Below are 24,049 nucleotides of genomic sequence, written 5' to 3'. Positions count from 1 at the left end.
TAAATAAAACAAGAGAAAAAGACTTCAAGGGTCTCCATCTCAATTCTAAAATTCAATAACATTTTCAGTATTAACAGCAATTGCAGCTATTAGAACATTGAGGCATTTAACACTTACTGTACCTTGACAGCTGCAGCTCACTTTCTTGTTTAAAAATACATAAAAAACAGTACTGGTTTCCACTGCTGTACTTATAGGGAACAAACATCAAGGCAGTGCATTTATGTATTAGGCAACAGAACATTAAACATGAATTATGCATGAACTGAACAGTCATTCATCTTAAATGTGAGGTAGAAAAGCCAAATGATTAGGAAAAAAACAAACAAAAAAAGCTTCCTCAATACTCAGCTCAACAAGTAGTCCATTCTGAGTGATTCACTCATTGAACAAATCATTCTTCAGCGTCAGTAGACGCCCTTTCAGTGGTTTGTTGTCCTCAAGGCACATCACAACCTTCTGGATAAATGTGAATGTAAGCTCAAGTTTCTTTGGGTATTGTAGGTCTAGTGCATAGATGTACCCAAAGAGCAGGAGAAATGACTCAGCCAGATTTGTGGGACCATTCACAAGTATTTCATCCTCAACGACAATGCAGATGCTTTCGAGACTGAAGAGGGCCGAATCAGTAGTGTCATCCGTGACAATTGTCAGCAGAGCCACAGGAGTGTCAGTGAGGTCTGGACCATCTGCTGACTGCAAAACAAAAATAATACAAGAATGAGTTCAGCCCCACAATCATGCTATTGATTAGAGGTGTGAATCTTCATAAGTTGCACGTTTCTTTTAGGATTATAATGTCAACGATTTAATTTGATATGGCGATACATCATGATGCATTACAATATTCTTATTTTGGGTTTGGTTTCAAAACATATGTTTAAATAAATGTTTTCAATAATAAATATATGCCAAGATATTTGTTTTTGTTATTTACCATGTGTGTTGGCTGTGTGAAGTTACACAAAGGACATATAAAACAACCACATGCTCCTTTAGTTGCATCAACTCTATGTGAATCATTATGTGATCTTGACAGATGAGCTTTCATTGCCTCGAATGATGGAAAAGTACAAATGCAACTGTCATAGAGACATGGCAGGGGGGACACTCGTGAATATTGGGTATGCAATACAGTGTAGTGCCAAAATAATTGTCCCCGAGTATTTGAAGTTGCAGAACACAACTTGCATTTCCACTCCATTGGCCCAACTTCACCCCTGCAATTAAAATATTTGCAATTAAAGTCAAAACCATTTCACCCCTGTTTGCACTTTTGGCTTTTCAAAATGCACTGTTTACACGCATTGTACTTAAAATGCGTGTAAATTTTTTAATTAGGTGGAACATAATTATGCCAACAAGTTCACACAGTAATTTAATTTTGTCTGTTCTGTTGCAAAAAAAATCTAAAAATTTTGAATAATTCAGGGCAAAATTCTCTAGTTTCTTTGTATTTATTTTTTATTTAAATTAGGACACAAATTATAAAACTCACCCACTGACAACTGGTGAAATGTTGACTCTCTGTAGCGCTCTTTGCAGTCTGATATCTGTAAACAATATGTGCACAAAGACGACTTATTAATGTTCAAAAACATTTTTTGCACAGCACACACGTAGTCAGCTGATCTCATCTGATGCAGATCTGCTCCTTGATCAAGTGACATTTGTCCGGATTTTTGGCACCAGTGACGTCGAATCAGCACCGCAGCTGGATGGCCCGATTTACATACCCAGCACAGCTGATACTCACCACAATAATTTACTAAGATTATATGCACTCCTGTTATTAAGTCCAGTTCAGTCTGTTAATGTTAACCGTTTCAAACTAATGTTAATAGGTGTGTTGCTAAGCTTACTAACTTAACTAAAAAACTTGAAATTTACCCGTCCTATTTTCCCCTTTGTTTTTTCTCTGTGCTTTGTGTTTGCGCGTGCGCAGTGTGAGAAACTGCGGTGACACCCTCACGACGGCCGCGAGGATTTCAAACAGGTTTGAAATCCTCATTACAGGTTAGGGAGTATTTGTGATCCGCACAGTCTGCATCAATGATTCTTTCTTAGCCTGGGAGCAGAACGCGGCTCTTTATTTTCATTTCATTTCAATTTATCTAGCAAAGATCGATAGGGTCTGGCTTAAAGGTGTCAAGGAGGCGCCTCAGTCTGGCTGGTTGAGCCTTGTCGAATTAGCGCGAACAATTTAGCTGAACTTCGTTCGTAGCACCGAGTTCGACGAGTGTGTAATGTTAGGCTGAATCAGGCGATGCATTTTTCAGCAAGCCTTGACTTGTAGAGCTCGCTTAGTGGAATACCCCTCTAAACTGTTAAAGGGATTTCGAGATTATCTCACAACCACACATTTGAGACTACGAAAAAATATAAACATGTGCCTAATTACCATCATGCTAACACACTCATGTTGTTTATTATTGTTCGCTTCATGCTAGCACACACACATAGCTCAACAGCGTAAACTACTGACTGTGTAACAGGGACACTTATTGAAATAAGTATACTCACAATACGCACGTGCATTACCGGCGGATACGACAACCGGTAGAAACGGACAGTAGAAAGTTCAAACGCATGGAGCTAGAACTGCCACCGTCAACTTCCCGGGCAAGAATACAATGCATTATGGGAAATGTTGCCCCCCACGGAAAACCGCCAAAACGTTACACCGTACTAATTTGAAATAACATTACGTATTTGTCACATTCGAAAACTTATAAAATTACAATTACTTGGATTCGAATTTATTTATAACAAACATTCACTGTGCACAAAGTACGAATATATTTCCAGTAAAAAATAAAAAAGAATGTTTATCGAAATTAAGTTTAAACAAAACAAAAACACGTTAGACTTACCAAATTTAGGGCAGTTGATGAAAAAAAATAAGGTGGTGGTCGTGGTGGGTTGAAGTTGCGGACTCTTAATCCACACGGGCTGGCCAAATCTTCCCCGCATCAAGGTAAATTCAAGATGGCTGACTCAGCTTTCCTGAGGGAGCGACAAGACTCCACCCACCAGAACGTCACTAATATATGCTTCTTAAACTTTTTGAGCGTTCCAAACAAATTAGCTAAAAAATATTGAGCCCTATTCAATTAAAGTTGCATAAAAGCCAACAGAGCTCAATACTTTATAGTTTGCTCAACTACAAAACGACATTTGAGTGTTATGAGCTTATTAGTTATGAGCTAGAACAACTGTTAGGGATTACAGTGCACTGACGCATCACCCTCCCTACCCCGGATCCAACGCCACCTCCAACGCTTACCTCCCCTCTGATGTGGACATCGGGTCAGTTGGAGGCGGTATGGGCTCAAAATGTGGTCATAAATATTTTGTACTTGTAAATCGGTTTTGTACTTGTAAATCAGGATTTGTACTTGTAAATCAGGATTTGTATGTGTAAAAAAATTTTGTGTGTGTGTAAAAAAGATTTGTGTGTGCGTAAAAAAGATTTGTATGTGTAAAAAAAATTTGTGTGTGCGTAAAAAAGATTTGTATGTGTAAAAAAGATTTGTGCGTGTGTAAAAAAGATTTGTGTGTGGACTTAGCCAAAAAAACCCTGCAAGTTACAAGTACGAATTTTGACCCTATTTTTCTTCCTTTCATCTGATTAGTCAATGTCATGTCAATCACAAATGTAACAATCCAACCAGAGAACAGATGGGTTTGGCTGTCGGAGGGGCGCTTTTTTGAACTGCAGGTCTTTGAAGGGAATAAATGCCCTTTTACATGCCAACCCAGCGTTTTCCTTCATCACCACGAAGGAAAACAGTCTGTGGTCGTCCGAGTTTGGTGATTTTTGTGTCACAGGTCTACGTGTTTAATATAGGGACTTCCACAGCCTTTTCAACAGCGCTGCGGACCGCGGGGTGAGGGCGGGCAGTGTTTTGGAAATGACAGTCTTCATTACAAAGCTTTCTTCGTTATGAATTAGCATAGATGTTTTTATTGAACATTTGAAGAACTAGCAAAAAAAACCAGAAACTCTTGTAGAGGACATAAAGTCAGAGATAGAAAAGACAAGGAGCAGGTGCAGCTAGTACAGGTAGAGCTGCTGCAAAAACCCACAGAGCTCAGCAGCCAGCAACAAATTCTGGATCCTTTGCTTTTAGTTAGCAGTTAGCATTAGCAGCACATCCTGCGTCGGATGTGAAAGGACTTTTATGCTGCGCACTGTGACTCACAGCAATGGTCCCGGGTCAGCCCTGACTTTATGTTAAACTAATCCTAAAGTAATAATGGTATTTCTAACCACTGATATACCACAACTTTATCCTTTCAACAACAACTGAAAGTTAGGGGACCTAGCTGCTATCGGATATTTATATAGAAATCCTCCAGCTCCAGCTTCAACCTGTATTACCCTTCAAGGACCTGCAGTTCAAAAAAGCGCCCCTCCGACAGCCAAACCCATCTGTTCTCTGGTTGGATTGTTACATTTGTGATTGACATGACATTGACCAATCAGATGAAAGGAAGAAAAATAGGGTCAAAATTCGTACTTGTAACTTGCAGGGTTTTTTTGGCTAAGTCCACACACAAATCTTTTTTACACACGCACAAATCTTTTTTACACATACAAATCTTTTTTACGCACACACAAATTTTTTTTACACATACAAATCTTTTATACGCACACACAAATTTTTTTTACACATACAAATCTTTTTTACACACACACAAATTTTTTTTACACATACAAATCCTGATTTACAAGTACAAAACCGATTTACAAGTACAAAATATTTATGACCACATTTTGAGCCCATAGAGGCGCAGTCAAAAGATTGCAGTGGTCCCAGATCAGATGTACACACTGGAATTCTTTCCCATGTTGCTGTCTGTGTTTATTGTGCTATGGTGTGTTGATATCTGTGCATTCCTGTATTATCCTTTTATGTTACACATTTTGATGTTTTTTTTCCTCGCTACCTAGCCTGACCTGTCTCCCCAATGTGATGTTTGTGTATTGTATGTACGGTCGGCAAGGTCTGTCATCTCGATTGTGGGCAAAAGACCTGCAACTGACAAATAAAGGCTATCTCATCTCATCTCAATAGAGACTGGGTGTTTCATATGATCAATACACTCGAGGCATGCCGCTGCAGTACTCAGCAGCACAACTAGGATTACAAAAAGGTTTTCTGAGAAATGTTTTCCCTTCAAACAGACGACAGAACCACTTCATATTGCACATAAAATGGCTACTGGAAGCTTTCTATTCACTGGTGAAACAGAGTCCATACATTTCAGTTGAAGATAGTTATTGAGTTCAGGCCCTGAAAGCATTTGAGTGACAGTCCAAGGAGGAAGCCTAGAATAAAAGCTCCAGAAAGGTGATCTATGGCCGGATCCATGTAGTCCACTTGTGATTCACCATGTACCATTATATACTCGAGATCTCCTGATGAAGGAAACCAACTTTTTTTGTCAAATTTTAAATAAATAAACATTTAAGGGTGGATATGTAGATGGAAATATCTCGGAAATAGTTTATGACACCCTGTTTTGATGCCACAAACATTGGAGCTGTGGAACTGGATGTGATGAGAGAGGCATCTTACTAAGAAACTCAGGCAGGGAAGCAAGCTGTCGAGGTATACTCACCCTACAGTATACTCGGCTTCACTGTCTATAATTTACACAGTGAACATCATTTTGCATTAAATAACACTTCAAACTAGGCTGTGAACTCAGGAGTGTTTTACTGTGTGGTATCAAACCATTAAGGCCCCTTTTATACTGGTTTACATCCAACTTTTATAAACAGCCTATGCCAGGAGTCGGCAACCTTTCTGATGATGAGTGCCATCTAAAATTTCCTCAGAAGTCAGTGTGCCATATGATTGCATTAGCAATAAATTAAATAACGCTCTATATTATTAACAGTTACACACTATATAGACCAACTTTACAGAATTATATTTGAACAGATCAGCTATTTTGAAAAAAAAAAAAAAGACACTTTTTATTAATAACAAGAACTCCATAACAGCAAATGAACTGTACAACAGAAAATGCAAATGCCATTTATGGTCTCCTCAAAACAATGATAAGAGACACAGGTCTTAGAGTGTCCAGCATTCAGACGGCTACCTGAGGACACTCTTCGTGTGAGAGAAAATCTGCTCACACAGATATGTAGAGCCAAATACTGTCAATAAGGCCTCTGCAATATTCTGAAGACAGTTAAACTTGTCAGGTAGGGATGTCCAGCAGGTGAAAATGCAAGCTCCATGAACACGCACAGCTGTGGGTTCCAGCTGTGTTCGTAGTTCTGCAAACTTTCACCCCCACAGAGTCGAGCTTTTCAGTTCAGTCAGCTGCATTTCGATGCTGTGTCCAGCCAGATTCCATATCCAAATCCACTTGCTCATTAAAGCTTTCTGGTTTGATCATAAAAGAAAACATTGGTCCATACACCTAAAAGTCCCGAAAACGCATTGTGAATTCTGTCTCGAGTCTACGGATGTATCCGTGTATGCTGCGCTGAGCGGACAGCTCCTGAAGAGTCGGAATGTGGAAATTTCAACATCGCTTGAAAAAACTACCAGCTAGCAACGTCCCTCTCACTGGTAGGCTACGTTATTTTTAACCAATTACAAGTTGAATCTGGTACATGGGGTTGTTAGCTTAGATACCGACATTAAGAAGCAGCACAACTAATGTGTCTATACGAGTTAATTTGCGATGTGCTCCGCTGGCACGGCCATTAATTTTTTAATACACCTTCTCAGATGAATTCACTGGGTGTCGTGCCATCAGTTAACCCTTCGCGTGCCAGCTGTGTGGCAGGAGGAGATTGCCGACCCCTGGTCTAACCCATGCGAAATACAGGGCTGCAGATTCCCCTCTTGTCATCTAAAACTATTGCCTATTATTGTCACAAGGGGGCGCTTTGATGCAGTCTTGCTGCGTTACGACCTTGCGTCTCGTGCGCAGGAAGCATTGGCTGTCTCTTCCTATGAGAGCTTCGCAATAATGGCGGTGAAGTGTTTTTTCAACAAAGTAGTGCTGCAAACTAGATAATGAGACCAAATTGTTTTTTTACATATCAATGCTAATAAGCTACTCTTTTATTAGGCCACGAAGTCTGACCACAAAGGGAATAATGTCTGTCGAGTTATTTGTGTTGGAGTTTGTCCCGGTGAGTCACTCGCTTTCGTTAGCTACCTGTTAAGTTTAGACAATGTATTTTTCCCGCCGATTAAGCTCAGAAACATTTGAAAAAAACTGAACAAAACACCAATACAGTCGGGAACTGTGAGAATGTAGTGTGTTGTTTTACTTATCTTGTTGTTCCTTACAGTGTGGTATAAGTGTTGAATGTTCTAAGCTACAGATGTTACTGCCGATGCTAGGTGTGATGCTATAGCTGCTATGTGCGGTTACTCTGGACTCAGGGAGGGGCGGCCCTCTGCTGCTACCGGTTGGGGTGAGAGAAGGAAAACAGGATAAATACATGCTGTGGAAGAGAGACAGAGATTAATAACAGGTATGATTCAACGCAGAGAGATCTATTAACTAGGGGTGGGCGATATGACCGATATACGATAGAAACGATATAAATTTGGCCAACGATAGAGATTTTAGCGCTCTATCGCGATAGCGCATGTTGATGATGTCATCAAGCTGCGCCTGTTTTGGTCGAAAGCGTCGCAGTGGCTACAACCGTTATCATCTGTAAATTATGCTGACAGTCATAGCAAAGAGTTGAAGCACTTTTGAAATATGGGGAAAGCCAAAAACTGCGCTTCCTCCACTTCCGTAACATTGATACATTAATGGTGAATTTTCTCGCAGCTGCTCTATTCCCATGTTGTTGCAGTATATTAATAACTAACCTCGTATTATGGATGAATGATCTCAGTTGTTCTCCTGACTGAAGTTTGCCCTGTGTATAGCATCCTGCTATGTGATTGCATTTGTCCCTGACCACCAGAATCCCTCACGTTAACTTTTATCGAGTGGGAAAAAAAAGTTGGCGTTCATCCTCCAGCTTCACTGTGCTGTTATGCTAACATAACTGTGTCGCTAGTAATCACGTAGCACATTATATACCAGGTAGTCCAACTTCAGTAACCCTGCAAACGCTACTGCTGTTTAGTTTTCTGTCTTCATTTATGTCGGAAGTGGTAGCAGAGCTGTATGTTTTAATTAGTTTCAAAAATCTCTCAGTCAGGATATGGTATGTCATGTTTAGGTGTAAACTAGCGAGCTAACTTCCTGCTAACTTCTAACTCCATTAAATTTAATAACTTCTGTTTTCATGGATGCCTTGATGTTAAACTTAATTGTTACACCTGGTAAAGCAGCAACGCTGATGATTTTATTAAAGATTAAAGAATTTAGTAAGTTTTTAACTCGTGTGTTCATTTGACTTTGGGACCTGAAGTTGACAGAGTTTTGGACCCAGAGTACTCCGCGAAGCTCCTCACTACGGCAGCCGTAATGCTCTGACAATCCATCAAGCAGTGCGGCTTAACAAAGTTGTACTAAAACATTTTTTAACAGATTTCTGCACGCCCAAATCGGTTCGAGGTCAGTAAGCACAACCAGAATTCATACATAAGGCACACTCTCGATTTTTGAGAAAATCAAAGGATTTTAAGTGTGCCTTATAGTGTGGAAAATACATTATACAGAAGAAAATAATATATCACGATATATATCGTTACCGCACATGCTTCAAATATATATATTCATATATATATATATATATATATATATATATATATATATATATGAATTTTAGGCCATACAGGAAACTAAACAGCAGTGGTGTTTGCAGGGTTACTGAAGTTGGACTACCTGGTATATAATGTTGTGCTATGTGATTGCTAGCGACACAGCAATGTTAGCATAACATTAGCACAGTGAAGCTGGAGGATGAACGCCAACTTTTTTTCCCACTCGATAAAAGTTAACGTGAGGGATCCTGGTGGTCAGGGACAAATGCAATCGCATAGCAGGATGCTATACACAGGGCAAACTTCAGTCAGGAGAACAACTGAGATCATTCATCCACAATACAAGGTTAGTTATTAATATACTGCAACAACATGGGAACAGAACAGCTGCGAGAGAATTCAACATTAATGAATCAATGTTACGGAAGTGGAGGAAGCGCAGTTTTTGGCTTTCCCCATATTTCAAAAGTGCTTCATCTCTTTGCTATGACTGTCAACATAATTTGCAGATGATAATGGTTGTAGCCACTGCGATGCTTTTGACCAAAACAGGCGCAGCTTGATGACATCATCAACATGTGCTATCGCGATAGAGCGGAATAGTCAAAATCTCTATTGTTGGCCAAATTTATATCGTTTCTATCGTTCATATCGCCCACCCCTACCTAAGAGCAGACTCAATCACTTGAAATATTTACAAGATTTGTTAATGAGATGAATCAACTTAAACAGGAGCACGGTCATTAACAGAAACTCTGCACAGGTGCCGTGGGAAACCAGGGGGCAGAGAAACAGTCGGGCACGCGGAACACAGGAAGAGCACGGGCTGGAACTTCTGCAACAGAGGAGAGAGGCGTCACTGGACCGGGAAATGAGTGAGAGAAGGCAGAGTGAGAGAGACAATGCCAACTTTTACAGACAGGTAAGAGAGCGCAGATGGTCATTAGCATCACAGTGGATTCTTTTGTCACACATTAGGTGATCAGTCAAACAGCTCTATTAAATTTATGGAATTCACATTGAGTATAGATGGATATTATGAAATATGGCTGGGTATCATCACTGATTTCTAGAATCAATTCGATTCCGATTCACAAGGTCCCAAATCGATTCGATCCACAATTTGATTTGATTCGATTTAAATCAGGGAAATTTTGCTTCAGACAGTCAGAAATATTATAATTCTGATCACAATCAGTACATATCTATATTTTTATATCTATAAAAAGAAAGCTGACACTTGCGAGACTTTATCAAAAGTGTAAGCATCACAGCAGATTCATTTGCGTCAAAGTAACTGAGGATAAAACACAGAAAAACATGAAGGCAGTTTTCCTGGTCTGGGTTTTTATAGCAGATGACATTAAAAATATTGTGCAGTCAAAAACGAAGTGAAGCAGAGCAAAGTTACAGAGGTTTGATTAGAGACACAGCTAAGCATTTTGTATAATTTTAAAAAGTTTAAATTTGTTCAGTATTGAACAGCAGAAATGAGTCTTTCTTGTCGGAAGTAAGTAAAAAAAAACACACACACTCACACACACAAAAAAACAGCGGCCGACACCGTAGACTGGTGGGTAATAAGTAGGGGTTGTCACGGCGAGTGAGATGAGCCGTGTGGAGATGATAAAGGAGGATCCAATTGCAGGCACTTGTAAAGGTGTGAAGGTGGTTTATTGAATACACGGCACAGGGAAAATGGCAAACGAAGACAAACTAAACTATACTGGAAAACAACTAAACTACAGAGCAGGAACCAGAACGCAAACAAGAAAAAGGGCGAGCAGAGGCGGGTGACGGTAGACAGCAGGGATAACACACAGAAGGAGCAGGGTGGATACACAGACGGACCAGCAACTACAGTGACAGGAGACGCGACTTAAATACACACAGAGAAACACAGGGAGATTACACACAGGTGGGGGACACAGCTGGGAGTAATCAACAAGACGAGATAAGGGAGGTAAAACTGAACACACTCACATGAGACGCAGACCTTCACAATAAAACAGGAAACAAGAACACTACACAAGGACGCAGACTCGACACTGATAGACAGACTGAATATAACACATGGAACCTAAATGCTAAACATGAGACACAAATCCTGAAACACAAATAAACAGAAACATGGAACTCTAATAATAATAATAATAATCATCATCATCATAATATTAATAATACTCATAGCACCCCAAACTGCAACAATCATTCAAAAATAAACTAACAATCAAAACTCAAAATACTGGGTCGAAACTGACCCAGAACCGTGACAGGGGTGGGTTTTGATTATTGATTTAGAGACAGAGTAAGCTCTAAGCTCTTTAACCTGAGATTCTGGTGTGTGATTTTTATCGTGGTGGAAGCAAAACAGCAAAAGTAAGAGGAAATTTGTGACGATGTTTATGTGAAGTATAGAGTCAAAAAGCAATTGAGGTTCCACAGTCCACTCAGTCCGTGTCTTGATTCCCACACACAGCCAAGATGCGATTCTTGACGTAGTCTTTAGCAGCCGTCGGATTGGTGAATATTTCCTCACCAAGAGGGGAAGAAATCCTTAGCTTAGCTGGGTATAGCATCTAGAGGTGGGAATCACCATACATCCCTCGATACGATATTATCACAATACTTAACGCACGATACGATATTATTGCAATTTTTTAAAATATTTTGCGATATTCAGATTCTGTACATAAAGGTAAACTTTATCAATATTCATTTTATCTAATATCAAAGTCTCACACTCAGTCTTTCTCTCATTTCAGTTTTATTGTTGACAAACTTTTTTACAGTCTAGTCCAACTTAACTGAATGCTGGTACAATTATAGCTATTCTGAACTATGCAATTTATGAAAACTATGCAGCCCCTTCAGCAACTGAAGAATTTGAAAGTAAATTAAAACAAAATATAATTTTACATTATATAAAAAAGTTTTACAGTTAATTAAAATAAAACATGTCTTAAATTAAAATAAGTAAACTGTCATGTTTATTGCTGCCAAAAAAAAGTTAAACACATTTGGACAGTGAAGGAATGTCAAGATTCTTCATCAGAAAAAGGATCAACATGCTCTGAAGTCAGAGCACAAAAACCTTTTTTGTAACAAAATATCGATTTCTGCTGTCCCTGTATCGATACATTATTAGCAAACAAAATATCACGATACTACACAGTATCGATTTTTTCCCCCACCCCTAATAGCATCCCGAATCTCACACCCCGACATCTGCGCAGTAGATCTTTAGCTTCTTTAAAGGCCCGTGTTGGAGCGGTATCCAGAGCCAAAACCTCCTTTAGTAGCTGGGCCACTGAGGTGACAGGGCGCGTCCCAGTCTCAAAGTGCTCCCTCACGCCAAGTATTCAAATGTTGCATCTGCGCTGTCTCCCCTCAAGGTCTTCGGTCTTGTCCGAAAGAGCTGACACAACTTCTTTCAGATCGTGAACTTGCTTCTCCAAGTCCACAACCCGGTCCGAATACGTGTTTGCATCTTCTTCCAGGCTAGTTAGCCGGCTATGGTGGTCAGTGCAGGTAGTAGCTAGAGCAGGCATGGGCAAACTACGGCCCGGGGGCCACATGCGGCCCGTTAAACGTTTTGATCCGGCCCGCCAAACTTGAAAGAAATTTAATAAATTAACCTTGTTAATGTTTTATTTCCCCTGCAATTCTGATGTTTCCTCACTAGATGGCGCACTCTAGATATATTGGCTTTGTTGAGGTGAAGCGTAGGCCCACGTTTGCACTTTACCTTGTGACCCACCGCCCCTCTATGAAGATGAGCGGACCCAAGAAAAGGAAAGTGGACAGAGAATGTCGAGTGTTCAATAAGGAGTGGACAACTAAATATTTTTTCACTGAACACCGATCATCTGCTGTTTGCCTGATATGCCAAGAAACTGTGGCGGTTTTTAAAGAGTACGGGAAGCCGCTGCTGAGAAGTTGGCAGCTAATTTGAAGGCTCAGAAAAGTTTTTTTCACCGTCAAACTGCCATTCAAGAGTCAAGTACCAAGGCCAGTTTTATGCTTTCATTCAAAATAGCAAAGGCCAGCAAACCACTGTCAGAGGGCGAGTTTTTAAAAGAATGTATGGTAGAGACAGCAGGTGTTTTGTGCCCGGAGACCAAAGACAAATTTGAGAAAATCAGTTTATCACGGCGGACAGTGACTCGCCGTGTAGAACTAATAGATGAAGATATCACCAGCATATTAAACAAAAAGGCGAAGTCATTCACTTTTTATTCTTTAGCACTGGATGAAAGCAACGATGTCAAAGACACTGCTCAGCTCCTCATTTTTATCCGAGGAATCAACGAAACCTTTGAAATAACGGAGGAGTTTTTGACAATGGAGTCTCTGAAAGGACAAACACGGGGAGAGGAGTTGTTTGAACGGGTGTCTGCTGCCATCGAAAACATGAAGCTTCCCTGGAGTAAGCTTGTTAACGTCACCACAGATGGATCTCCGAATTTAACGGGAAAAAACGTTGGCCTGCTGAGGAGAATCCAGAATAAAGTGAAAGATGAAACCAGGATGTCATTTTCCTCCACTGCATCCTCCACCAGGAATCTCTATGTAAATCGGTGTTACAGCTGAATCATGTTGTGAATCCTGTGGTGAAACTTGTCAACTTCATACGCGCACGGGGACTTCAGCACCGTCAGTTCATTGCGTTCCTGGAGGAAACTGATGCGGATCACCAGGACCTGCTTTATCACTCCCGTGTCCGCTGGTTGAGTTTGGGCAAAGTGTTTCAACGAGTGTGGGAGCTCAAAGAGGAGATTGCCGTGTTTTTGGAGCGGCAGGGGAAGACTGATGAATTTCCTGAGCTGAGCAACAAGAGCTGGATGTGTGACTTTGCGTTTGCTACGGACATATTTTCACACTTGAATGAGCTCAACGTGAAACTGCAGGGGAAGTAGCAGTTTGTGCATGACATGCACACAAACCTGAAAGCCTTCAAATCCAAGCTGGCTTTATTCTCCAGGCAGATTTTGAACAAGTCATTCACTCATTTTCCTACACTAGCCACGCTGAAAGAGGCCGGAGCAAAAGTAAAGAAATACAGTGAGTCACTGGATGCACTGCATGGAGAATTCTGCCGTCGGTTTTTGGATTTCGATAAAATTGACACGTCACTTCAATTGGTGGCCTTTCCTCTGTCACAAGACCCCGAAACAGCTCCAGAGGAGCTTCAGCTCGAACTCATCGACCTTCAGTCCGACCCTGGCTTAAAAGTGAAGTTCAGCTCTCTGAAACTAAATGACTTCTATGCTTCACTCAATGATGCCGCGTTTCCAAATCTAAGGTGAAAAGCGCAGATGATGTTGGCTTTGTTCGGCTCTACCTTCGTGTGTACAGACATTCAGCGTCATGAACATCAACAAAGCCAGCCACAGATCCAAGTTAACAGACCTACACTTCAGATCCATCCTGAGAATCGCCACAACAAAACTAACTCCAGACTTTGATGCGCTGGCTAAAAAAGGAGACCAACAACACTGCTCCCATTAAAATGGGTGTTTCTCCGTGATACGCACGTTGTTAAAATAAACAGTGCGCGCAGATCAAATATAACGCTTCACAGACTGACTTGCTGCAACTGTTTCGTTCTTGCACTTGTCGTTGTTGACTTTTGGCACCGGGGAAACTTTCAGTGCTCTAAAATAAAATGTTCATTTATTTGATTTTCAGTGTTTAAAGACTCATTTCGAAGTCAAAGATTTTATTGTAATGCTTTTCTTCATTTTTATTGGAAATTAAAGCACATGTTTTCTCCATATCCCAAGATGTGTATTTTTCCCCCAATGAGGTGATGTTTTCAAAGCATGCCATCTATCTGCTCCTGTTCCGGCCCCATTGTCAAATGTTAGAACTCAATGTGGCCCACGAATAAAAAAGTTTGCTCACCCCTGAGCTAGAGCATCAATCTTAGCACAAAGTTCAGTCCGCACTTCATCTATTTGGTCAGAAACATTGCTGCGAAGCGAATTGATCAGCTCATTAAGAGCTTGGCACTTGGTCTCGACTTTTGCTTCCAGCGTAGAAATTTTGGCGACTACATTCTTCTCCGAGTTAGCCATGGCAGCCATTAGCGCGGCCGTGTCCGGGGATGTAGCATTGCTATCAGTTGCCTTGGCTCCATCAGTCTTTCTGGTGTTTTTGGATCCTGACATTGTTGCAAAGTTCCCTTAGGTGATGCGCACGTTTGCAGTGACAACTCAGCTGATGACAGATAACGCGTTAGTGCCCAATGTCGCAGTATTTATTTGAAAAAATAGCGTATCCCCACAGAGCAACTCAGCCACGCGTCTTTACATGTCACTGCTCCTACGTCACCCCCTGTGTTTACGTCTTTGTGCAGAATCCATGTACCTGCTCTCATTTACTGTTTTAGCTGTTTGGTGGTTGTAGAAATTTTGTGAGGTTTAACCTGAGATTCTGGCGTTTCAGGCAAAATAAATTTATATTTAAAAATCGATTCAGGTTTTTAATGAATCGATATCACGTTATCCAAGCCAGAATCAATTTTAATTGATAAATCGATCATCAAAACCCACCCCTGTTAAGAAATATAAAATTTTCACTACTGAATGGACATTAATGATTAAATTCAACCTTAACTATAGCAACAAGTCACATCTGTTGTCTAGAGGCACTTTACATTGGAATGCAGAGACCATATACTATTAGAAAATGAATCCCACCAATCAGAGAGCCCACTATGAGCAAACAATCAGCAACAGTGGGAAGGAAAAACTGTTGCAACCTCTGTTAGATCGGGGAAATCTGTTGAGACGCATTAGAGGTTAGGGCAACGGATGCAAGTCTTCAGAGCAGTGACAGTGTGACTTTAGTTGTGCATACTTTAACCTGATTTAGTTTTCAGTTTTCTTACTTGTCAAAATGCATCATGAGTAAAAAACAATCCTTGACATGGTAATGAAAGAGTATTCTCAGCAAAGTTGAGTTAAACAAGTTTTAATGGAAGTTTAAGTTAAATCTTTTAATTTTTACTAATTTTGATTACATCAACGTATTTTATTACATTAACCTAATCAAATAAGGCCAATTTTGATGAAGCTCCTGACCCAGCCCAAGCTCTCTATGAAGACGAGGAAAAACTCCCCGGGGGGCCAGAATAATGGGAAGAAACCTCGGGAAAGCCAATTCAAAGAGAGATCCCCTTTCCTGGGATGGCTGGGGGGGGGGTTTACAGGAATTTCATGATAGCAAAATTTAGAATTGGCCAAAAAAACCCAAAAAACAATCTTTTCCTGTTAAAAAAGCAAAAAAAATGAAAGAAAGACAAAAAAAAGAAAGTTAGGTCATGTATCACACTTATGATAAGATATGAAATGTGTGTGTGTGTGTGTGTGTGTGTGTGTGAGAGATGGGTTTATCTGAGCCAGGGGTGACGCTGGAGGTCCCCCAGCGTTGGGCGCTTCTCCGGGACATCGGTTAAACACGCGTCCAAGAAATTCCGGCAGTCTGGAAAGAAAGAAAGGAGAGAAATGATGAAGATGATAGTTCCAGTGATCCAAGCCATCAGTGAATCTTGAAGTGTGATGTTTTATTACGTGGGGACAGATGCTTGTTGAATTTCAGTTCCTTTTCGAGGAACGTCAGGATATTAAACTCCCCCACATGAAGCGTTTCATACAGCACCACTCCCATTTGCCACACCGTGGTGGGTCCAGGCCTGTATTTTTTGCCCCAGTAACATTCGGGAGGGGTGTGGATAGGTGTACCTAATAAACAGACACAATTACAATTTCTTCTAAAACAAAAGGCACAAATTGCTACATCTGTGAAGAGCAGGAGCTGAATATGTTACCATAGAAGAAGCGGAACCGCGATCGCTTCGTAGCAAAGCAGCTCAGTCCAAAGTCAATGATACGAACTCGAGGCACATCTGAGCCGGTCTCAATCAGAATGTTGTCACTCTTGATGTCCCGGTGAAAGATGTGTTTCTCCTCCAGGTCCTTTGCTGCATCAACCAGTTGCTTCAGAATGACCTGGAAAAGATGAAAAAGACAGTAATTAGTCAACAGGTTGATGCTTCTCTGATACTCTGTGCTTTGATTGAATGCTGTAAAGTCTAAGGCTCTTCCAGTCAACTTACCTTGGCCTTTTCTTCTGGTAAACATCCTCCATTTTCTCTTATGTAATCAAACAGGTCCACAGCGGGGACAGGTCTCTCCTGCACCAGGATCAGCTCTGTGCCGAAGTCAAACCAGTCCAACAGAGAAACGGGAGCCGACATTCCCACTGATCCATCTGCTTCAGCTGCAAGCTTCAGCAAAATGGCCACTTCCACTGAGACTTCCTTCCCATTTTCATCCTGATATATTACAACAAAGTGGATGATGAGGAACAGACGTTTCACAGGTGAACTCTGCACTCAGTCCAGGAATGTAAAAACCGTTCAAGTGTTGCACACTTACCGTCACTTGGATGGGGATTCTGTCCTTGGGAACGTGTTTGATGGCTACCTGAAAAACACAGAGCATTGGTGAGCATTTCCTCTGTATGACATCATTAAAGGTGTAAAACAGCAGCTTTAATGCTCAGCTGACGATATTATCCGTTATCTCCGTTACTGCCTGTCTTACTCCCACCATCTGAACACTTACTGGGAAATGATCTGTTATCCTGTAGCCAGCAAACACTGCTCCACAGCCGCCATTTCCTAGATGGTGCTCCTGCACATATCTGGCTTGGTATTCCCCTGAAAAGACACAAATGTTGTTTTACTACAGCTGTGACACAAATTACTCTCTGCTGTACCCTAAATGTTGCTCTTCACCTGAGTATAAAAGCCAAGCTGCTTGCTACTTACGTTGCTGGTCGTCTGCTGAATTTTGGACGACGTTTTTGGTTTTGTCCTTTTTCTTTTTCTTAGGTGACTCTTTGCTGTCTCCTGCAGACTTCCTTCTGCCATTTTTTGTGCACCCCTTTGTGTTTTGACTGCAGTCTGCAGATGTGGAAAACATCAAAAGCACATCAGCGTATTAGATCATACACACAAATATCTCCCAAACACTAATATCTTAAACCGAGCAACCAGCTGTGCACTTAATCTACCCCTCACTCAACTAATTAGCCTACCTTTACCAGCATCCACAGAGGAAGACGCTTGCTCCCTGTCTCCACTCGTAGGCTCAGCAAGTTTAATCTTCTTTGGTGGACTGGTTGTGCCCGCTCCATCTTGCTGGGCCTTACGCTTCACTGCTTTGACCTCATGTGTATCTGAGCTGGTGGAAGGAGCAGCCTGCTCAGTGACCCTCCTTCTTTTTACGGGGGTCTCCTTTTCAGGACTGGCCTTTCTTTTAGCCATCCTGCTCTTAGAGTCTATAAACAACAACAACACAGTAGTGAAAAAGAGTGCTCGACATCAGGACTGGAAGGATTTTGATGCCATTTTAGGGAGTATTGGTTAAATTATAATAACAAGTTTATCCTTTTGATAAAAAACAGAGCAACACGAGTCCATACTAGGTGTACTAAGACTTAGATTTTCATGACACTTGTTGATCTGTTTTTACTGCTGAGTCAATAATAAACTTGTCACATTATCTTACCAAAAGACAAAGTGCCCCAGTAACCTTTCTTTGATTAGACGTGTTGTAATTATGCTATTTTCAGTCAAACATACCCATATGGAAAAGAAATAGTAAAAATTTATAAAAGACTTGCATAAGATGTGGCCTACTTCATACAGTGAATCATATCAAAACATACAAGTTTCACACAAGACAGATACAAACTTTATAAGATTTATATATATATCTTTTCCATATGGGTAGGATTCAAATGTTTCATTTTATACACAAACTGTCAACATTTTTAGAAAAGTAGATTCTGTTATTTGAGGGATTTTACCCAGATTTGATGTATTTGTTTACTTACTTTGATCTCCTGGATCTTTCTTATCTCCTGAATTTGTATTTTTTCTAGTTTCCTTTTTCATGTTAATTTTTGAGACCTTTTAAAATGGAAAATGTCACCGTAATGAGGGAATACTTCTTCAAATGTGTGTGCTTGTCTTTTCTAAGCTGTTTAAGTGAGTTCCATAAGTGAGCTTTGTTACGGCCCTAGCAGGGCCTCCTCCTGAAGGTACCTGTGTGGGAGTGTGCTTCAATCGCTTCTGCCTGAGGTGCCACCTTTCCCTTTTACATAGCTGACTCTCGTCAGTAATTAAAAGTATTTTATCCCAGGGAAAGGTGAGCTCTTGGCCAGAGTGCCATGTGTGTGGTTACAGCTAGTGAGCTGTGTGTGTTTGTGGTGTTTGGAGCTAGTGAGCTGTGTTATTGTGGTTTGCAGCTAGTGAGCTGCTCTCTTTCTTTTTGGCTTACGTTTAACTTTATTGACCAACGCTTGAGTTTTGTTTGTTTTCGTAAATGGTGATAGCGGCTTGTCCGTCTCTTTTAGTTGAGCTACTTTAATAAAACTCTTTAATTTAACCCTCATGCCTTCTTGTCTCCTTTTTCTGACCCGGACACTTTTTGTTACTTCCCCCTCACCGCCTAGACCCCTCAGGGGAACGTAACAGCTTTCAAAATAAACTCAGGAGACTATGGCAACAGAACCTTGCCTTTCAGTGACATCGCTGACTGCCAGTAAACGTGTTCCTAAGTAGTTTAAAGAAAAACACTGTGGCAGACAAATCCATAATAATTCATATAATTTAATAAGAAGTCGATATACCTACCTATAAATTTTGTTTTTTAAATTGTGCATTTATTTTTTATATAGTGTAACTACTCGACCTTATTTCTCTTTTTAAATCTAGAGGCAACCACGTTTTTGAGGTTGTATCACCTTTCCATCTTCTATTAAAGTACATTAATTCATGTGTACTTTTTTTTCTAAAATAAAAACATCATAGTTTCCCAACACCCCGTTGTTGTGTGAATAGCTATGGGTTAACTAGCTATTGGTGTTAATTTACTGATTAACTTATAAAACACATGCTCAACTTACTGAAAAAGTCCCACAGTGGCTTCCATCCTTATGTTGGTTTGTCCAGTTTACGGCAGAACACATCAAACCTGGGGCCCATGTCAGCCCTACTTGCGGCCATATATTTAAGTGAAGAAATATAAAGCAATTTGGCACTTGAAGAGCCTTTTTCGTTAGGGGGGATTTATTTATTTTTGAGTCCAATGTTAAAATGCGTTCTTAAAAAAGTTAAAAAAAAAAAATTAATATGAAGGTCTAACCCAGGAGTCAGCAACCTTCCTGATGGTAAGTGCCATCTAAAATTTCCTTAGAAGTCAACGTGCCATATGATTGCATTAGCAATAAATTTAATAACGCTCTATATCAACAGTTACACACTATATAGAACAACTTTATAGAATTATATTTGTTCGCAGATGTTGGCATAGAGCAGATCAGCTATTTTGAAACAAAAAAGACACTTTTTTTTTTTTATCAGTAACAAGAACTCCATAACAGCAAATGAACTGTTCAACAGAAAAATATCTCCCAAACACTAATATCTTAAACCGAGCAACCAGCTGTGCACTTAATCTACCCCTCACTCAACTAATTAGCCTACCTTTACCAGCATCCACAGAGGAAGACGCTTGCTCCCTGTCTCCACTCGTAGGCTCAGCAAGTTTAATCTTCTTTGGTGGACTGGTTGTGCCCGCTCCATCTTGCTGGGCCTTACGCTTCACTGCTTTGACCTCATGTGTATCGGAGCTGGTGGAAGGAGCAGCCTGCTCAGTGACCCTCCTTCTTTTTACGGGGGTCTCCTTTTCAGGACTGGCCTTTCTTTTAGCCATCCTGCTCTTAGAGTCTATAAACAACAACAACACAGTAGTGAAAAAGAGTGCTCGACATCAGGACTGGAAGGATTTTGATGCCATTTTAGGGAGTATTGGTTAAATTATAATAACAAGTTTATCCTTTTGATAAAAAACAGAGCAACACGAGTCCATACTAGGTGTACTAAGACTTAGATCTTCATGACACTTGTTGATCTGTTTTTACTGCTGAGTCCAAGAATAAACTTGTCACATTATTTTACCAAAAGACAAAGTGCCCCAGTAACCTTTCTTTGATTAGACGTGTTGTAATTATGCTATTTTCAGTCAAACATACTCATATGGAAAAGAAATAGTAAAAATTTATAAAAGACTTGCATAAGATGTGGCCTACTTCATACAGTGAATCATATCAGGCTTATAGGATTTACTCATGAAAGTGGCCACTTTCTCATTACTTTCATATATTGTTTTAGTAAGTATCCAAAACATACAAGTTTCACACAAGACAGATACAAACTTTATAAGATTTATATATATCTTTTCCATATGGGTAGGATTCAAATGTTTCATTTTATACACAAACTGTCAACATTTTTAGAAAAGTAGATTCTGTTATTTGAGGGATTTTACCCAGATTTGATGTATTTGTTTACTTACTTTGATCTCCTGGATCTTTCTTATCTCCTGAATTTGTATTTTTTCTAGTTTCCTTTTTCATGTTAATTTTTGAGACCTTTTAAAATGGAAAATGTCACCGTAATGAGGGAATACTTCTTCAAATGTGTGTGCTTGTCTTTTCTAAGCTGTTTAAGTGAGTTCCGTAAGTGAGCTTTCAAAATAAACTCAGGAGACTATGGCAACAGAACCTTGCCTTTCAGTGACATCGCTGACTGCCAGTAAAAGTGTTCCTAAGTAGTTTAAAGAAAAACACTGTGGCAGACAAATCCATAATAATTCATATAATTTAATAAGAAGTCGATATACCTACCTATAAATTTTGTTTTTTAAATTGTGCATTTATTTTTTATATAGTGTAACTACTCGACCTTATTTCTCTTTTTAAATCTAGAGGCAACCACGTTTTTGAGGTTGTATCACCTTTCCATCTTCTATTAAAGTACATTAATTCATGTGTACTTTTTTTTCTAAAATAAAAACATCATAGTTTCCCAACACCCCGTTGTTGTGTGAATAGCTATGGGTTAACTAGCTATTGGTGTTAATTTACTGATTAACTTATAAAACACATGCTCAACTTACTGAAAAAGTCCCACAGTGGCTTCCATCCTTATGTTGGTTTGTCCAGTTTACGGCAGAACACATCAAACCTGGGGCCCATGTCAGCCCTACTTGCGGCCGTATATTTAAGTGAAGAAATATAAAGCAATTTGGCACTTGAAGAGCCTTTTTCGTTAGGGGGGATTTATTTATTTTTGAGTCCAATGTTAAAATGCGTTCTTAAAAAAGTTTAAAAAAAAAAATTAATATGAAGGTCTAACCCAGGAGTCAGCAACCTTCCTGATGGTAAGTGCCATCTAAAATTTCCTTAGAAGTCAACGTGCCATATGATTGCATTAGCAATAAATTTAATAACGCTTTATATCAACAGTTACACACTATATAGAACAACTTTATAGAATTATATTTGTTCGCAGATGTTGGCATAGAGCAGATCAGCTATTTTGAAACAAAAAAGACACTTTTTTTTTTATCAGTAACAAGAACTCCATAACAGCAAATGAACTGTTCAACAGAAAAATATCTCCCAAACACTAATATCTTAAACCGAGCAACCAGCTGTGCACTTAATCTACCCCTCACTCAACTAATTAGCCTACCTTTACCAGCATCCACAGAGGAAGACGCTTGCTCCCTGTCTCCACTCGTAGGCTCAGCAAGTTTAATCTTCTTTGGTGGACTGGTTGTGCCCACTCCATCTTGCTGGGCCTTACGCTTCACTGCTTTGACCTCATGTGTATCGGAGCTGGTGGAAGGAGCAGCCTGCTCAGTGACCCTCCTTCTTTTTACGGGGGTCTCCCTTTCAGGACTGGCCTTTCTTTTAGCCATCCTGCTCTTAGAGTCTATAAACAACAACAACACAGTAGTGAAAAAGAGTGCTCGACATCAGGACTGGAAGGATTTTGATGCCATTTTAGGGAGTATTGGTTAAATTATAATAACAAGTTTATCCTTTTGATAAAAAACAGAGCAACACGAGTCCATACTAGGTGTACTAAGACTTAGATCTTCATGACACTTGTTGATCTGTTTTTACTGCTGAGTTCAAGAATAAACTTGTCACATTATTTTACCAAAAGACAAAGTGCCCCAGTAACCTTTCTTTGATTAGACGTGTTGTAATTATGCTATTTTCAGTCAAACATACCCATATGGAAAAGAAATAGTAAAAATTTATACAAGACTTGCATAAGATGTGGCCTACTTCATACAGTGAATCATGTCAGGCTTATATGATTTACTCATGAAAGTGGCCACTTTCTCATTACTTTCATATATTGTTTTAGTAAGTATCCAAAACATACAAGTTTCACACAAGACAGATACAAACTTTATAAGATTTATATATATCTTTTCCATATGGGTAGGATTCAGATGTTTCATTTTATACACAAACTGTCAACATTTTTAGAAAAGTAGATTCTGTTATTTGTGGGATTTTACCCAGATTTGATGTATTTGTTTACTTACTTTGATCTCCTGGATCTTTCTTATCTCCTGAATTTGTATTTTTTCTAGTTTCCTTTTTCATGTTAATTTTTGAGACCTTTTAAAATGGAAAATGTCACCGTAATGAGGGAATACTTCTTCAAATGTGTGTGCTTGTCTTTTCTAAGCTGTTTAAGTGAGTTCCGTAAGTGAGCTTTCAAAATAAACTCAGGAGACTATGGCAACAGAACCTTGCCTTTCAGTGACATCGCTGACTGCCAGTAAAAGTGTTCCTAAGTAGTTTAAAGAAAAACACTGTGGCAGACAAATCCATAATAATTCATATAATTTAATAAGAAGTCGATATACCTACCTATAAATTTTGTTTTTTAAATTGTGCATTTATTTTTTATATAGTGTAACTACTCGACCTTATTTCTCTTTTTAAATCTAGAGGCAACCACGTTTTTGAGGTTGTATCACCTTTCCATTTTCTATTAAAGTACATTAATTCATGTGTACTTTTTTTTCTAAAATAAAAACATCATAGTTTCCCAACACCCCGTTGTTGTGTGAATAGCTATGGGTTAACTAGCTATTGGTGTTAATTTACTGATTAACTTATAAAACACATGCTCAACTTACTGAAAAAGTCCCACAGTGGCTTCCATCCTTATGTTGGTTTGTCCAGTTTACAGCAGAACACATCAAACCTGGGGCCCATGTCAGCCCTACTTGCGGCCGTATATTTAAGTGAAGAAATATAAAGCAATTTGGCACTTGAAGAGCCTTTTTCGTTAGGGGGGGATTTATTTATTTTTGAGTCCAATGTTAAAATGCGTTCTTAAAAAAGTTTAAAAAAAAAATTAATATGAAGGTCTAACCCAGGAGTCA

At 39.6% G+C, this 24,049-nt stretch overlaps 1 protein-coding gene, 2 long non-coding RNA genes and 1 pseudogene across 6 annotated transcripts; 2 read left to right on the top strand and 2 right to left on the bottom strand.

Moving 5' to 3' along the window:
- LOC148102519 (uncharacterized) lies at positions 1-2,963 on the bottom strand. Of its 2 annotated transcripts, none has more exons than XR_015719187.1 (3): positions 2,874-2,963; positions 1,499-1,553; positions 1-696 (listed from the first exon to the last, which is right to left on the bottom strand). It is a non-coding gene; the product is annotated as an uncharacterized LOC148102519 (long non-coding RNA). The 2 variants fall into 2 exon arrangements; XR_015719186.1 differs by lacking the exon at positions 2,874-2,963 and adding an exon at positions 2,524-2,582.
- Positions 2,964-9,481: 6,518 nt separating this feature from the next.
- Positions 9,482-19,174, top strand: LOC118453953 (uncharacterized). The gene is made up of 2 exons (XR_004843515.2): positions 9,482-9,633; positions 16,888-19,174. It is a non-coding gene; the product is annotated as an uncharacterized LOC118453953 (long non-coding RNA).
- Positions 12,798-14,020, top strand: LOC102784170 (general transcription factor II-I repeat domain-containing protein 2 pseudogene; annotated as a pseudogene).
- On the bottom strand, positions 15,674-23,824 carry LOC102799577 (serine/threonine-protein kinase pim-2-like). 3 transcript variants are annotated; one of them, XM_087841759.1, is made up of 11 exons: positions 23,198-23,824; positions 22,327-22,569; positions 20,275-20,517; positions 17,820-18,062; positions 17,551-17,685; positions 17,345-17,439; positions 17,156-17,203; positions 16,834-17,052; positions 16,546-16,726; positions 16,289-16,459; positions 15,674-16,199 (listed from the first exon to the last, which is right to left on the bottom strand). In XM_087841759.1, the coding sequence occupies exons 1-11, from the start codon at positions 23,256-23,258 to the stop codon at positions 16,108-16,110; spliced, it is 1,731 nt and encodes a 576-aa protein (XP_087697885.1). In that variant the 5' UTR covers positions 23,259-23,824; the 3' UTR covers positions 15,674-16,107. The 3 variants fall into 3 exon arrangements, with proteins under 3 accessions (XP_087697885.1, XP_087697886.1, XP_087697887.1); XM_087841760.1 differs by lacking the exons at positions 22,327-22,569; positions 23,198-23,824 and adding an exon at positions 21,146-22,315; XM_087841761.1 differs by lacking the exons at positions 20,275-20,517; positions 22,327-22,569; positions 23,198-23,824 and adding an exon at positions 18,621-19,294.
- Positions 23,825-24,049: the final 225 nt, after the last annotated feature.

The sequence above is a fragment of the Neolamprologus brichardi genome, chromosome 6, assembly GCF_056152115.1.
Source record: "Neolamprologus brichardi isolate AB-2024 chromosome 6, ASM5615211v1, whole genome shotgun sequence".
Classification (NCBI taxonomy): domain Eukaryota; kingdom Metazoa; phylum Chordata; class Actinopteri; order Cichliformes; family Cichlidae; genus Neolamprologus; species Neolamprologus brichardi.
This window is presented reverse-complemented; position numbering and strand designations above follow the sequence as displayed.

Excerpts from the sequence above, each read along its gene's own strand:
- LOC102799577 (XM_087841759.1), bottom strand. The coding sequence starts at position 23,258 with ATGAAAAAGGAAACTAGAAAAAATACAAATTCAGGAGATAAGAAAGAT. Across the intron at positions 22,570-23,197 it reads GAAAGATCCAGGAGATCAAA|ACTCTAAGAGCAGGATGGCT; the intron begins GTAAGTAAACAA and ends TGTTGTTTATAG. Across the intron at positions 17,053-17,155 it reads GAATCCCCATCCAAGTGACG|GATGAAAATGGGAAGGAAGT; the intron begins GTAAGTGTGCAA and ends GTAATATATCAG.